The 15,296-nt window shown below is 35.8% G+C and overlaps 2 protein-coding genes across 5 annotated transcripts in view; one reads left to right on the forward strand and one right to left on the reverse strand.

Annotated features, from left to right (window-relative positions):
- Positions 1–10,099, forward strand: part of GPATCH11 (G-patch domain containing 11) — an 18,563-nt gene extending 8,464 nt beyond the window's left edge. The window contains exons 2-10 of one of the 3 annotated variants that reach the window (XM_015588251.2): positions 946–1,016; positions 2,737–2,807; positions 3,345–3,571; positions 4,517–4,558; positions 5,186–5,306; positions 5,437–5,527; positions 6,636–6,752; positions 7,327–7,408; positions 8,102–10,099. In XM_015588251.2, the coding sequence (XP_015443737.1) occupies positions 1,014–1,016; positions 2,737–2,807; positions 3,345–3,571; positions 4,517–4,558; positions 5,186–5,306; positions 5,437–5,527; positions 6,636–6,752; positions 7,327–7,408; positions 8,102–8,157 (810 nt within the window). In that variant the 5' untranslated portion in view covers positions 946–1,013 and the 3' untranslated portion in view covers positions 8,158–10,099. The remainder of the gene's footprint in view (positions 1–945; positions 1,017–2,736; positions 2,808–3,344; positions 3,572–4,516; positions 4,559–5,185; positions 5,307–5,436; positions 5,528–6,635; positions 6,753–7,326; positions 7,409–8,101) is intronic. The other 2 variants (XM_025045722.1, XM_006910388.3) reach the window with 2 other exon arrangements.
- Positions 10,100–13,246: 3,147 nt separating this feature from the next.
- The window catches only part of EIF2AK2 (eukaryotic translation initiation factor 2 alpha kinase 2), a 32,357-nt gene continuing 30,307 nt past the window's right edge, over positions 13,247–15,296 (reverse strand). The window contains exons 15-16 of one of the 2 annotated variants that reach the window (XM_006910389.3): positions 15,068–15,121; positions 13,247–14,991 (exon numbers count right to left, since the gene is read on the reverse strand). In XM_006910389.3, coding sequence (XP_006910451.1) covers positions 14,869–14,991; positions 15,068–15,121 — 177 coding nt within the window. In that variant the 3' untranslated portion in view covers positions 13,247–14,868. The remainder of the gene's footprint in view (positions 14,992–15,067; positions 15,122–15,296) is intronic. The other variant, NM_001290168.1, reaches the window with a different exon arrangement.

The raw sequence follows: 15,296 nt of genomic DNA on the forward strand, positions 1-15,296 counted from the left end.
CCCATTCAGATCTGCCTAGCACTTTGGAGCTCAATGGTTTCCTTAAAAATAATCTTATTCCCAGTAGCCAGAGTCCTAAAACCTGCATCCGTTGTGGTGTTGAGCAGGTCATTTAGCTATACTGACCCTTAATTTCTCCAACTAGAAAGCAGGACTGTGTTATTACCTGTAAAATGGTTAATGATGATTAAATGGGATAAAAATGCGTGGTATACTGGGTAAGTGCTAAACCATTACGTGTAAAAATATTATTATTACAAATGAATCTGAGGTTTAGAGACAGTGGGTGAATTACCACAAATGCTGTATATAATCTTCCACATTTCTAATTTATTATATTATAATAAAAAGAAAAATAAGCAAAACTAAACTAATGTTTAAGGATGCACCCATGGTTTATGAAACTATAAAGAAAAGGAGGTAGTTGGAAACAGTGTGATTGGGTAGGGAATAAAGAAGGCTCCTGGGGTGGCTGACAAGGTTCTGTCTTCTGATAGGGTGATCATTTGTATTATCTTTTGCTGTACAACAAAATTATCACCAAATTTAGCAACTCAAATAACTATAATCATTTATTATCTCACAGTTTCTGTGGGCCAGGAATTTGTTACTGGTTTAGCTTAGCTCAGAGTTTCTTAAGAAGTTGTGAAGATGCCAGCCCAGGCTGAGTCATTTGAAATTTTGACTGGTGCTAGAGGATCCATTTCCAAGGTGGCTCACTCACGTAGCTCCCAAATTTGTGCTGGTTGTCTACAGGAGGTCTCAGTTCCTCCCATGTGGACTTCTCTATAAAACTGCTTGTGTCCTTACTACATGATAGCCAACTTCCTTCAGAGTGAATAATCTAACTAACTTCAGCATTAGAGTGATATAACTTAAGAGCTACAGTGTCTTTTATGACGGAGGAGTCATATTCCATCATTTTCACAATGTCCCATTGTGCAGGGAGACTACACGAGGACGTTGAAAATCGAGAGGCAAGAATCATTGGCGACCATCTGGGAGGCTACCACATGGTTAGAAGAGTGTTTGCCTGATAATAATTCATAAATCTGTGCATTTATTTTATGTGGTTCTCCATATTGATGATATCTTTACATCAAGGTTTTTTTAAAAAATAAGACACAGGAAAAAACATATTCTATTATTACAAAATTACAAATATTATTAAAGACCTTTTTTCTCATCATTGCTAAACATTAAGAGTTTATGATGCCTGGGACACAGTGGTAGGCAGCAGAGATATAGAAAACTTTGTGGTTTACAGCCTAGTTGGGAAGATATATATTAAAAATATTAAAAACTAGTACAATAATACTTCTTGGTTGTAGTTCACAGAATCCCTACTCAAACAAGCTTAAGAAATGAGGAAATTTATTAGCCTACGTAGCTGGGAAGAATGCCAGGTCACAACATCAAAGAAAGAGCTACAGGAATCAGGGTCTTGGGAACTAAGGTTGGAGACTTATTGCTTTGTCCATTTTCTCTGGCTTCATCCTATAGAACACGATCTCTTCATATGGCCAAGGTGGCCATCTACAGCCTAGCTTCATCTACTCAGTTCAGAAACCCCAATGAAGAGAGTTTCTTTCCCCACAATTCATATATCCATATCATGTAAGGAAAGATGCTTCTTTGCCCTGATTAGGTCATCCCCTCCCCTGTTGCAGGGACATAAGGCACTATAATTGGCCATCTTATGCCCAAGAGAGGATAGAATACTGAGATTGCCAACCTCTACTAGAACCACATGGCGGGCAGAGGGCCGGGTTCCCAAAGGAAAGCATTAACATCACCTGGGAGCCTATTGGAAATGCCTAACCTCAGGCTCCAGCTCAGAATCGAACTCTGAATTTTAAGAACATCCTGGGGCAATTCATATACACAATAAATTTTGAAATGCACTTTACTCAATAATCCTGTTATCCCTTTATGGAGCAATAATTAAATGACTTTAGCTATTGTGGATGGAAGCTCTCCTCAAGAATGTTTCCATATAAATGAGGATTTAACAAGCTCCAAATGAGCAGCTTGAATATGAAGTTCTGCAGAGGGAGGCCTGGAGCGGTCAGGACAGCTTTGGTGACGGAGGGCAGCCCAGGCCTAGGAGGAAAGAAATGTCTGCGTTATGTTCAGAGGGCAATGAGAAGCCCCTGCAGCTTGAATAATGAATCCTAAAGGAGAGTTGACCAGATTATGAAGGACTTCTGCTGCAGTGTTAAAGTGACTGGTTCTTCACTGCCTGCAGGGTAAAGTTTAATGAAGAATTTGAAACAGGCAAGTAACATGACCTGGCTTAAAAAAACACTCTGGAGAGGGTGTAGAAGATGGACTGGAAGAGGAGAAGCCGAAGGCAATGAGACCAATTAGGAAGTAGTTATAATAGTTCCAGTGAGAAAGAAATGCCTGAATAAAGCAGTGCTCACAACTATAGGCAAAAATGCCTATGAGGGATATTGTATAAGAAGAAATGACAGAGGTTTATGAGAGGTCAGGAATGGGTAGAGTAGTGACATTAATTTGAAAGTATAGGGGATGAAGGAGGTTTGGGGTAGAAGTGAATGCATTGTTTGAGTTATTGAGTTTGAGAGCTCCACCCAAAAATGTCAAAAGGGCACAGAAATGTGGAGTAGAGCTCTGGAGAAAGGTCATGGCTGGGGATACAGAAAAGTTTATTTCCATTTTGGTTAAACTAAAAAAAATAGTAATTGTTACTTTATCCTATTTGATTTGTAGATACTTTGTTGTAAGAAATTGAACATGGCAGAAGAAGAGGACTATATGTCTGATTCCTTCATTAACGTCCAGTAAGTAAATGTGTATGCCTCACATCCACATACATATGAGACATTAATGTAGACTCAAGCGGTGACATTGATTTTAAACATGAGGTTTGAAAGTTAGTCTTATAGCTTTGTGGAAACCCTGTCTACATGTTCATAAAAGGTACTAGGAGCTGCTTCCTTTTTAATGCTAAGCATTTTACTTCTGCCCTTGATTCTTTTTATTCCCCTCTTCCAAGGAACTTTAGTTTTTCTTTATTTCATCTTATGGTTTCTCCTAGCTACTATTCAGCTTTGCTCTTTGTTATTGCCCACTGCCTAAAACTATTACTATGTCTCATTTCTTCAACTGTACTTTCTTTAGTTTCTTACAATCTGGTAACAGCCTTCATCATTTTTACTTAAACAGCCCTTCTCAGAAGTCACTGATAATGTTTTAATATTGGTGATAACAAAGGTGATCAGAAAAGTAACACTGAAAATTTAAGTAGTGTCAAGTGAGTATCGAAGTCATAAGAAAACTTCGTGTACTCATCTAAAATAACCTTTTCTCATATTCAGAGAAGATATCAGACCGGGATTGCCAATGCTGAGGCAAATTCGAGAAGCTCGTCGAAAAGAAGAAAAGCAGCAGGAAGCTAATTTGAAAAATAGGCAGAAGAGTTTAAAAGAAGAAGAACAAGAAAGACGTGACATTGGGTTGAAGAATGCACTAGGCTGTGAAAACAAAGGGTTTGCTTTGCTCCAAAAGATGGGATATAAAAGTGGCCAGGCCCTTGGCAAGAGTGGTAAGTCACATCTGGAAGTAATGGGTGTTTCTGACCACCAAATGGTGATTTATCAATAAATACCAGAGATAACTCTTTAATCTTTGTCCATCTGCACAGAAATTAAAACAACTTAAGCTGCTTAGTCTCTCATGTGCTAACAAGCGTTACAAAGAACTTTCATCTTCCCATATCCACTTCAGGCCATCTTATTGCCATCAAGAGCTGCTTATCAGCCCAGGTCAGCCATGAAGGAACTAACAGTTGATATGGACAAAACTTAACAATGGAGGCAACAGCTAAGAATGGTGACAAGAGAAGAGTTGAGAAGTACAGTGGCCAAAGGGCAATGTTGCCATCAAGAGCTGCTTATCAGCCCAGATCAGCCTTGAAGGAACTAACAGTTGATATGGACAAAGCTTAACAATGGAGGCAACAGCTAAGAATGGTGACGAGAAGAGTTGAGAAGTACAGTGGCCAAAGGGCAATGAAGCAACATTAAAGATGATGTTAGGACTCTGCCTTGTTTGTCATGTATCTGTGGCAGCCACCTGACTGACCAGCCAGTTGGAGAAGCTCAATTCTCAACCTCTCGTTTTAGGAAGTGAGACTGTTAAGATATAGAGGCCATATATTTCTAGTATCTTCTGTAAGCTGTTTTTCTTTCCCCCTTTATTGTAATTGCTCTGATCTTCACCTACCAAGGCTGTCACCCTCTTGGATATATGTTTTTAACTTCTTAAAACCCTGCCTTCAGGTGACATAGGAGATGTGGGTCAGCTTTATTGGGGACTAGGTATTCAAATGGAGATAGTTGATTGTAGTGTATTAATGTTTAGATTTCAGTTTGAATATCATTGGAACGGGAAGGGATATGTATAGAACATTGTAAAGTTGCATAATATCCTTACCTGTAGTTTGAAGAAGGATTTCTAATGTATTTTGTGTTTTGTTCTCTTTTTTTAGGAGATGGTATTGTTGAACCAATTCCTCTCAATGTCAAAACAGGTATGTAATTATTTTTGGGGATATTTACCAGTAATAATAACATGCTTAGATCTAGCACATATATTTGCTTAATAAGTACATTTTTTATGTGGCATTGTTACATTTCTTATCATAAGAAGCCCTCAGTAAAATGTTTCTTAGTTAAGCTTCTAAACTTTTTAAAGTAAAAATAAAAGTTTAGTGAGTATAAAATTTAAATCATAAAAATATGGGGGGAAATTGTTATTAACATTAAAAATAAAAAGGTATTTTTGTCGATTGAAATGTCCTAGAAGTATTCTGAGACAGATTTATCTATTAAATGTTTTTCTTAATCCTTTGAATGAATTGAAGAGAAAAAATATATTTTTTTGTTCATCATATTTATATGAAAAAATGACAGTTGGTATTGTTTTCCCAATTTAAAAAAAAAATTTGTATAGTATTACTATCTTATTAGCACAGACTAATGATCTCAAATTGTGTGTTTGGGTTTAAAAAAATCTCTAGTGTTTTCTCCTGTCATGTCAAATGATTTTGAATAATTATATTTAAATTAGAATTGCATTTAATCTGTAAATATTTAAATTGTCATGTTTTGAAGTATAAAGTCAGTAAGTTTCTCATCGGAGTTTTCTGTTTGAACAGGGAAAAGTGGCATTGGTCATGAGGCATTGTTAAAACGGAAAGCAGAGGAAAAATTAGAAAGCTACAGAAGAAAGATTAATGTGAAAAAGCAAACTGAAGAAAAAGCTGCAGAACAGTTTCGGTAAAACTTTGTATTTGAGCTCCTTTTGGTTTCATCTTTTCTTTATCGTGCTATGTTTTCTGGTCCTTGGGCATAAAAAATGGATAAAGAGAGTACAGGCCTTTAATGTGCTATTTTTTCTTGCAATTAGAATGCGACTTAAAAATAAGCAAGATGAAATGAAGCTAGAAGGAGATCTTAGAAGAAGCCAGCGAGCCTGTCAACAATTGGATACTCAGAAGGCAAGCCTTTTCCCTGCTGTCAGTTTAGTAATAAAGTGTTCTGGCGCCCAATGTGATTTGTCATGTATTTGTATTTTAAAAACCAAAACAAGACAAAACACTCCAAGTTTGGTATACCTAGTCTTCTGCCCATTAAATCTTTCATTTAACATGTACTACTGATCTGTGATCATTGATGCTCAAAATAATGACTTGTTCACTACAGGAACCTGAGTAGTCTGAATTATCCAATGAGGATTGAATACATTTTTACATTTTACATAATTGTTCTCTGCTTATTTGAATATTGATTAGTCAGAGTCACTATGTGTGGAAATTCTATTCAACAGAATATTTGACTAACTAGAATAGCCTATTTTCAGTCTGTATTCAGTACCTCATGTGTCCCTAACTAGTAAGATCACGGCAGAATACTACTTTAAATTTGAATGACGTTTAAAATTCTCTCTTGGACGTGGTTCCATATGTAGTGATTAGCACGTCTGCTTTACATGCAGAAGGTCCTGGGTTCACACTCCGGAGGAGCCACAGTCCATGGTCTATAGCCATGCCACCGTGAACAAGCCTGATGTCTGATCTTGGAAGCTAAGCAGGGTTGGGTTTGCTTAGTATTTGGATGGGAGATCACCTAGGAAGACCAGGTGCTGTAGGCATAAATAATAATAAGTAATAAAAAAAGTAAAATTCTGTTTTGTTTTATTTTTACTTTATCTTGCTTTATTTTTTTATTTTGATGGTTCAAAATAAAATTACTTCGTTTAAAATCTCAACGTTTGTTAAATTTCCCTCATATGTAGATTGCTAGAAGTGCTCTCATTTTTCTATATTTCCATAGCAGTTTATTTTGAATGTATGTCATAACACTTAAGATTTTCTAGCTTATATGTATTTTATACCCATAGCTTATTTTCCCTGCTAGACTGTCAGCATTTTGAAGTCAATATTCTAATCGGGTTTTGCATCCCCAGAGTTCATAGTACAGGGCTTTACTCTTGAAGCAGCACTTAATAAATGTTTCATTGAAAGAATGAATTTATGTTGACATGAACATACTTGTAATAGTCTTATATTCAGCTATGTTTAATTGGGAATAATTCTACATTTTCAGAATATTCAGGTTCCCAGGGAGGCCTGGTACTGGTTGAGGCTTGAAGAAGAGACTGAAGAAGAGGAAGAGGAAGAAAAAGAACAAGATGAAGATGAATATAAGAGTGAAGATTTAAGTGTATGTTTCGGCACCAGTTTCTTGAGCACAGTGTCTCGGCCTTAGCACCATTAATTCATGAGCTGAATAATTGTTTGTTGTAGGGTGCTGTTCTGTGCATTGTAAGATATCTAGCAGCATCTCTGGCCTCCACCCTTACAAAAGCCAGTTGCACTTGTAATGACCAGAAGTATCTCCAGACATTGCTAAAAACCTATGTTCCGCTTAACTGGAAGACCATTGATGAGAATTTTAATGGCAAAGGGAGGCAGTGTTCACCCTCGTCGCACTGGGTGTGGTAGATTCTTTGAAAGTAGAAGTGGTCTTAAAGGATTCTGATCCTGATCAAGCCAGCCGAAATATACTTTCTGAATGCTAACAAGTGGTTTCTGTTGTGTCTGGCAAACTTGTGAAAATACCACAGTGGCTGGCAAACTGGGTCATGTTTTAATGTATTCTGCCTTGAACACCTCTCCTAACTGGTTGAAAGTGTAGCAGACTTATGGCCTTGGGCTAATTCAGCATGCCCCAGAGCACCAGGAAACCAAGATTCTGTTCAATGTGAACCATTAATATGCTTGTGTCCTATATCTAGGTACTGGACAAATTACAAATATTGACTAGTTATTTAAGAGAAGAACATCTGTATTGTATTTGGTGTGGAACAGCCTATGAAGGTAAGAAAATACTTTAAACTTTTAAAAAGTATTGAATACAAATACTCTGATTTTTTTTAAAAGTCAAATTCCCATAGACAATGGAAATTTCTTATTCCATCCAAATGGTAATGTGGGATCAATATCTTAAAGAAATAATGGATATTAATATAATTGAGGCCTCATTAATGATGTTTTTAACTTTTCAGAAATGGAACGTGTAGAAAAGAATTTTTCATTCATTTCAGAAGAAAAAATTTTGAGTCACTTAAAAATGATGGGTTTTTTTCATGCTTTATTTTTAAAGATTCTTCAGCTACAGATACTTGAAAGATATATTAAATTTTTAGGACTAATTTTTATATAGTTACATAGAATATTGTTCCTGAACCATAAAAATTAGCATGTTGAAATTCCCTCCATTTTTTTATTTTTTAATAAAGAAAGAAATGGTTTAAAAAAATGCCAAATGTATTTTGGATCCAAAAGCTTTCCTTTCTCTCACATTTGCCTATGCTGGCTTTACTAACTTGAATTTAAGGATTTTGTACTTAAGAGTGAAGAATTTGTTTATTGTTACTGTCTTTTTCCAGTTTGTTTAGCAGACTAAATAGCAAAGATACCTATAAAACCTATGTTATGTTGAAATAATTTTCTAGAATAGTTTACAATATAAATTACATTAATCTTTTATTTTCTTAACATAAATTACAGATGAAGAAGACCTGTCTTCACATTGCCCAGGACCAACTTCCGCAGATCACGACTAAGAGTAGTCTCAATAAAGTAGAAATCTGGAAAATGCTGTTATTCTCAAAGACAGATAGTTGAGCAGTTAGAATTCCCAGATTTTGGACACCAGTAAAGAAAGAGGGCCTTATATATTTTGTTCTTTTTCTACTTTCGAAGTCCTTCATACTTTAGAATTGTTCACTGACCTCCAAAAATATAATGGAATGCTATTTCAGAACATGAGTTATAGACACGGGCCATTACAATTTATGACTCTGTTGTGATACTTATGGAGTTTAAGGGACACCAGCAGGTAACTCCCTTATTCCTCTCTTCACTTCAGAACAAATTGAAAAATAAGACATGGGAGCCAGCTTTATTATCAGTGAAGCTGAAATAGACGGCAAGGCTGATTTGTTCTCTAGTCAGACTCCCTAACATAGCTCTGTGATTGGAGAGACTGCAGACCTCGGTGAGAACACAGCCCATTTCACATTTTCAGACTAGTTAGCTTTCAAGGTGACAGAATCTACTAGGGGCTGGGCCACACAGGCTAGGTTCCTTCTCTCAATAGCACTCATCAGATAAGACATCTCTCTGTTGAAAGAGAATCAATGAGGGTTCACAGAGCTTGTTCCTGTACTTCTCAGAGCTCACTGCCTTAGCTGGGTAGCTCTAAGTGATTTTTAAAGTTATTTTTTCTGTCTTAAGCTGAAATCTGCTTCCTAAAATTTAATTGAGTACAGCTAAGGACATATATACCATGGCACACCTCTAGAGCTTCATCCAAGGTTGGGCATCAAAATCATGAAGCTTTTTTAAAATTCAGAAGCTCAGGTACCTCTCTCTTAGTGATTTTGATTCAGCTAATCTAGGATAGTTTCTTGATATCTATATTTAAAGTTCTAAGAATGAGTGTGATAAGCATATGTGGATGAGAACTAGTGCTATATATTAAACATAGAGCACTGCTATTCTTAGAATTGAGATGTCCCTGCACAGCTTACATCTCACCTTTTAGTAACACTGAGCAAGAGGTCAACCTCTTCTTCCTGTTTTAGAAACAGCATATGCAAGAACATAGCAAAAGCTAACCTATTCTGGCACAAGTTAAGATAATCAATAGTGCAACTTTTTTTTAGCCTCTGACCTAATATGACCTAATTCACTTGTTCTTGAGTTTAACTTGGGGAACTTTAAAAAATAATACAAGGGTCAGGCCCCCAGAAATTCTGATGTAGTTGGTCACCGTGGCCTTGACATGACTACCCTAATTCTAAGATGAAGCAGAGCTTGAGAATCACTAAGCTAGGTAACTTCTGGGCTTCAGTTCTTCATCCAGAAAATGGATCATTACTTTTATGAACATAAATGCATATATAAAATATTGAAGTTTATATAGTTGAATACTATTTAATATTTACTTGTTTAAAAAAAATAATAAAATTATAAAACAAAGGAGTATACCTTTCCCTTAGAATTATAGTCAACATACCGACATTCATTCAGTCAGTCCCAAAGCCATGTGGACTGTTTCACATGAAATAAGAGTCAGGAACTGGCTTCCTTTTCTCCTACTATCGGGACAACCCACCACCTGCCTAGTGGCCTAGAAGATTTTGAGTATGTTTATGAACAACTTTGTTGAGAATGGTAATAACTTCAATGGAACCCATCACTCCACTAGAGTTGTGGTCTGCATTTCCAAGCCAAGGGCTAGAACTAGGCCTGCCTTGGAGAGTGGGAGGCATCCCTCCATCCTTATCCATCAACATTTAAAAATAACAGCTTTCAATATGAGTAAAAACATTTTTATTCACATAGGACTTTTAGGACTTCATAATTAAATGATGATGATAACCCAGGAAAGCAAAACGTTGAAAGAATTTTTTAAATTTGCTTTAGGGCATGTATATGAAATTTGAAATGTCATTCATTTTTGTTTATATTGCGCTATATTAAAGTCCTATCTAGAACTTCTAAAATGTTTATTTTCCTGATTATATATCCAAAATACTAGAGCTTCTAAAATTCAAAATAAGACTTCAGTGCACCATATTAATTAATCTTAACATACCTTTAAGTGTTACTTGCCAAACATTTAATTGTTGAAATTTTAAAGTGAACATTATTTAGTGCTAGATACATTTTGTAAGATCAATAATATGAATTTAACACTTATTACCCACCACTTCAAAAACACAGAGTTCCTGCTTTAATGGAGGGCAGTATACTCACTGCCTTGAAGTATACAAAATTAAGAGTGCCTGCTTTCTAGAAATTCACAGTATGAGGTTAAGAGCCACGTAGAAATAACAGCTCCAATGCATACTGGTAAGCACAATACTGAAGCACCAATGAGTGTACTAAGGGAGAAGTTTTACTCTGAGCAGGAGACAGTGGAACACTGGAAGTGGCAGGGAATGTAGGTTTGAGCATAACTGACAGGCAAAGTCATGAGGGAGGAGTTACAAAATGACCCCACATTTCCACTCAGGTATATACATGGGAGAAATGGAAACACGTATCCACATAAAATCTGTACATGAATATTCATAGTAGCACTGTTCATAATAGCAGAAAAGTGGGAACAACCCAAATGTCCATCAACTAATAAATGTGATATATCCGTAGAAGTGAAAATTATTTGGCAACAAAAAGGAATGAAGTACCGATCCATGCTACTACCTGGATGAACCTTGAGAACATTACATGAAGCGAAAAAGACCACATATATGATTCTATTTAAATAAAATATCCAGAATGGGCAAATCTACAGAGAAAAAAGGTAGATTAGTGATTGCCTAGAAGTGGGGGAAGATAAGGAAGGGATGGATATTAATGGGCATGGGCTTCATGGGGTGACAGAAATGTTTTTAAATTGATTGTGATGGTTGCAAAGCTCTGAATATACCTAACACCACTGAACTGTACATTTTAAATGGTGAATTATATGGTATGTTAATTATACCTTGATAAAGCCACAATTCAAAAAAAGTTGAAGAGAATTTCAGATAGAAACCATAGCAGAGAGCCATTGAGTGCAAAAGCCTATCCAGGTAACACTGAGCCAACCAGTGTGGCTGGGGCTTATTCAAGTAAGTCAATGTGTGTGCAGAATGGGAGCCTCTGGAGGAGGACAACCCTGCCAACACCTTGACTTTATCCCAGTAAAACACATTTCAGACTTCTGGCCTGCAGAACTGTAAGATAATAAACGTATGTTGCTTTAAACCACGAAGTTTATGGGAATTTGTTACATCAGCCATAGGAAACTAATATGGGTCTCAATCAAATTAACCCCTAAAGAGCCACAAATATTTGAGAATTTATTTGTCTCACAGTTTTACCTATTACACAGTTTTTAGTTAGACTTTAAGCCAATAGTGGGACCACCGTACAGCTAACTATAGTCTCTTCATCTGAGATCATTCTGAGGAAATGTAGGATTGGGATAGGCCATAGCCACAGGTATAGAATCACAGACCTTAAGGACTGGATCGATATTACATTGGAAAAGTAGATATCTAAATGGAGATATCTACCATGCTTTGCTCCTTAGCCCTCTTTCCTCTGTATAGTATCTCCCTTGGCAATCTCTTGAATTCAAAGTGGAATGTTGGTTTACTTCCAGGCTACACATCACTTCTGTGTATGATTCCAATCTATCCCTTCTCCTGAGTTCCTATCCTGCATTTCCTACAGTATGCTCCACATATTCACCCTGAATATTCTGGCAGCACCCCAAACTCAGCATCTCCAAATGAGATCCAACATTTTACCTTCCAAATGTGCTCACCTCACCATGCTGAAAGATGTACAGTTGTCTCTATTGGCTTAAATTCTAATTAAAAACAGGTAAAAATGTGATAGAATCTCAAATATGCATGGCCCTTTGCGGGGGGAGTGTTTAATTTCATGGAGACCTATATTTCCTTTAATGGCATCATATACTGCCACTCACCTTTGAACAAACCTGGAGGTAATCTCTGTTGCTTACCTGTTCCTAAATCCTCACATCCAATTAGTTGCCAGCTCCTCTTGGTTTTGCCCCTTCCCATTATTCAGGCTCTCTTAGCCTTTTGGACTTCTGACATTTCAAATATAGTCTCTTCGTGCTCCAACCCATTCTAAACACAATTTCAAAGTACTGGTTGGGTCACACCACTGCTTAAAAAAACATCTCATTGGTCACCTTTGGAGGTTGCCAGAGCACTAACTCATTCTAAAAATTAATAAGTTAAATATTTATCCCACTTTTCCCATTCAGCTTTAGAGAAAGTTCTTTATAGAAGAATCACAGATGACAAATGAAAGAGATTTAATAGAATCCAAAAATCATGATCTCACAACCCCTAATGAAATAATGGGTCCAGACAACACATCAATGGTTGCTAAAACCGTTAGGTGAAAGATCTCTAGCTTTGTAATAGATGACATCACCACAACCCACTGATCCATCTTAAAATCACTCAAAGTGGAACAACCAGACATCAGGTTCCTCTTGAAGTGATGCAAAATAAAGTATACAGCATCACCTATGGAGTATTCTTGGAAAAAAGTTTCAAACCACAATCAAATCAAGTCTCTAGATCTAACTAGACACCATAGGGATACCATGAGCCAAATCCTGAATGCAGGAAATTCTACAGGACATATGATCTAGTTCCTTCCTCAAATAAATGGCAAGAGGAAAGAAACTAAGAACAAGTAAAAGTTATAGAGTAAAAGAGAAATACCAACTAAATGCAATGTTAGATTCTGATTTAAACAACCTGCAGATATTTTTGAGATAAGAACAATGAATACAAGCTAGATTATCATATAATTAAAGGGATCTTATTTTGTTGAATGACATTAAGTATTTACAAATGAAATGACATTATGCCCTAAAATTGCTTTAAAAACTCCAACAAATTTTTAAAAGGGGGGTAAATATATCTGTAGATAGATATATAGACATAGACATAGATATATAGATATATAGATATATCTTTCAAAATCTGTGTGTGTGTGTGCATTTTAATTTGCAAAAGGTCTCTGGCCCTTGCCCCTCTGCTCCTCTGATTAAGAGGTTACTTTTTATTTATTATCATTTTGAGGCTCAGAAAAATATATACTCACAAATAATTAAAAGCTTCCAAAAGATGCCATGTTTATTTCATGATAGTATAAGTATTTTTTTCAAATTTTTAAGATTTTATTTGGCCAAACTGACATATGACAAGGAACAAGATCTGAAATACTCCCCCATAATAGTATAAATATTAAAATGAGAGAAAGTAAAAATAAGGCTACCTTCTTTTGAGTACAGCCTTATTCATTAACTGTCTAAATGACTTAAATCAACTGCTATTAAATCCAGATAATATTGTATTTTTAAAAAAGATTTCTCTCCTCCCAGAAAAACTTCAAACCTACAGAAAAGTTCAAAGAATATTATAAGAAATACTTCTGTACCCTCCAGCTAGATTTATCAATTGTTAACATTTCGCAACATTTGCTTTTTCTCTCTTCACATACACATTGATTTTTGCTGAACATCTGAAAGTTGCAAATATGCCACTTCAACCCTAGATATTTCTGTATGCATGGCCTAGGAATAAAACATTTTCCTGCCTGACCATAATATCATTATCACACATAAAAAAATAAATAATTATTCTATGTCATCAAATATGCCATGCCCCTTACCCAAACTGTGCATTTGGTCTCCTCTCTACTCATCTAAATCCGTCGCTGGAGTGTCACTTCTAAGCCCTGTGCCATGAGATACCTCATTACAAAGTGATCTTGCCCCTCCAGACTGAATATTTTCTTACGTTTAACTACTGCCTTCTGGCACCCTTATGATCTCTTTAAGGTGTTTGTTATAATCGATTCAAAATGTATTTAAAATAAAAAGAATAACTGGAGAGTAAACACTAGTGGACTCAATATCCAGTTTAAGGAAAAAAAAAAGTTAACTGCCTTCGAAATCTAATTCCTCACTCCTGTTTCTACTCAGAGTTAACCACTAGCAGAATTTAATATTTCTCATACTTTTCCTACCCTTTACTGTTTTACAACGTTTGGCTTTCGAAACAAAATGTTTTCATTAGCATTTTGAACTTCATGTGAATGGAATCATTCTGTATATATTTCCTGTAACCTGTTTTGTTGCTTAACATTAAGTTCCTGAGGGAAATATGGTGTTACTGCATTTAGCTGTAATTTGTTTTTTCACTGCTATATTGTATTCCTGTGTGAATATAATACAATGTATATATCTGTTCTTCTTGTAATAATGTAATAATTGTTTTCTGTTCCTTTGACTTTTATAAACAGGATGTTTATGAACATTCTTATAGGCACGTATGTAGGGATACAATTGATGGCTTTTACAGTATGTATACATTTAATTTAACTAGATAATACCAAATTGTTTTCCAAAATGATTGTATATATTTATCTTTTTATGATTACCATTTTCTCCAACTGGCTTGTTAGCTATTTTTCCCTTAGTATTTTACTGCATTTGCAAAATGGTTTGCATTTTTTAACTTCAAAAACATTTTACATTTGACTTTTTCCCACCTTATCTCTTTATGAAGATGGTGGGTGGAAATCCTCATTTTTTTATGTTAATTAATGAATCAATCAAAGGGAAAATGAAAATAGCGGGTAAATACCATTGATAGCCCCTAGCAGATTTCAGAGAGTTACAGGAAAATCAAACATTAGAAGCAGGATACTTTTTTAGAAAGGCTCTAACATGTGTTTCGTTTCTTTTTCTCTGCAACATTCTTCCACTCTTCCAAAGTAGTCAGTATTTCACATGTGTTAGGTCGTTTCTTGGGGTCTTTTGAAAGTAATTTCTGTAGAAGAATTTTCTGTAATGATAGTAAGAGTCAATATGAGGAAATAAAACATTGAAGTAAATAAAACTGATTATTTTCAAATGCTTACTTCTTTGTCATCAAATACATCTAAGACCTTGCCTTTCTTTAGATCTTCAAAAATCTGAAAATAAAGCATATGTACATTCATTAGGAAATTATTCACTTGGGAAGAAAAACAAACTTAGGAAGCACTAAAGGCTGAGGATACCCCAAATCCACGAAATTTCCAGATCTTTGGAAAGTCTCTCCAGCCAAGAAGCAAGCAGGACTCTCTTCCCCTACCCTGCCCACCTAAT

Source organism: Pteropus alecto, unplaced genomic scaffold (assembly GCF_000325575.1).
Source record: "Pteropus alecto unplaced genomic scaffold, ASM32557v1 scaffold61, whole genome shotgun sequence".
NCBI lineage: Eukaryota > Metazoa > Chordata > Mammalia > Chiroptera > Pteropodidae > Pteropus > Pteropus alecto.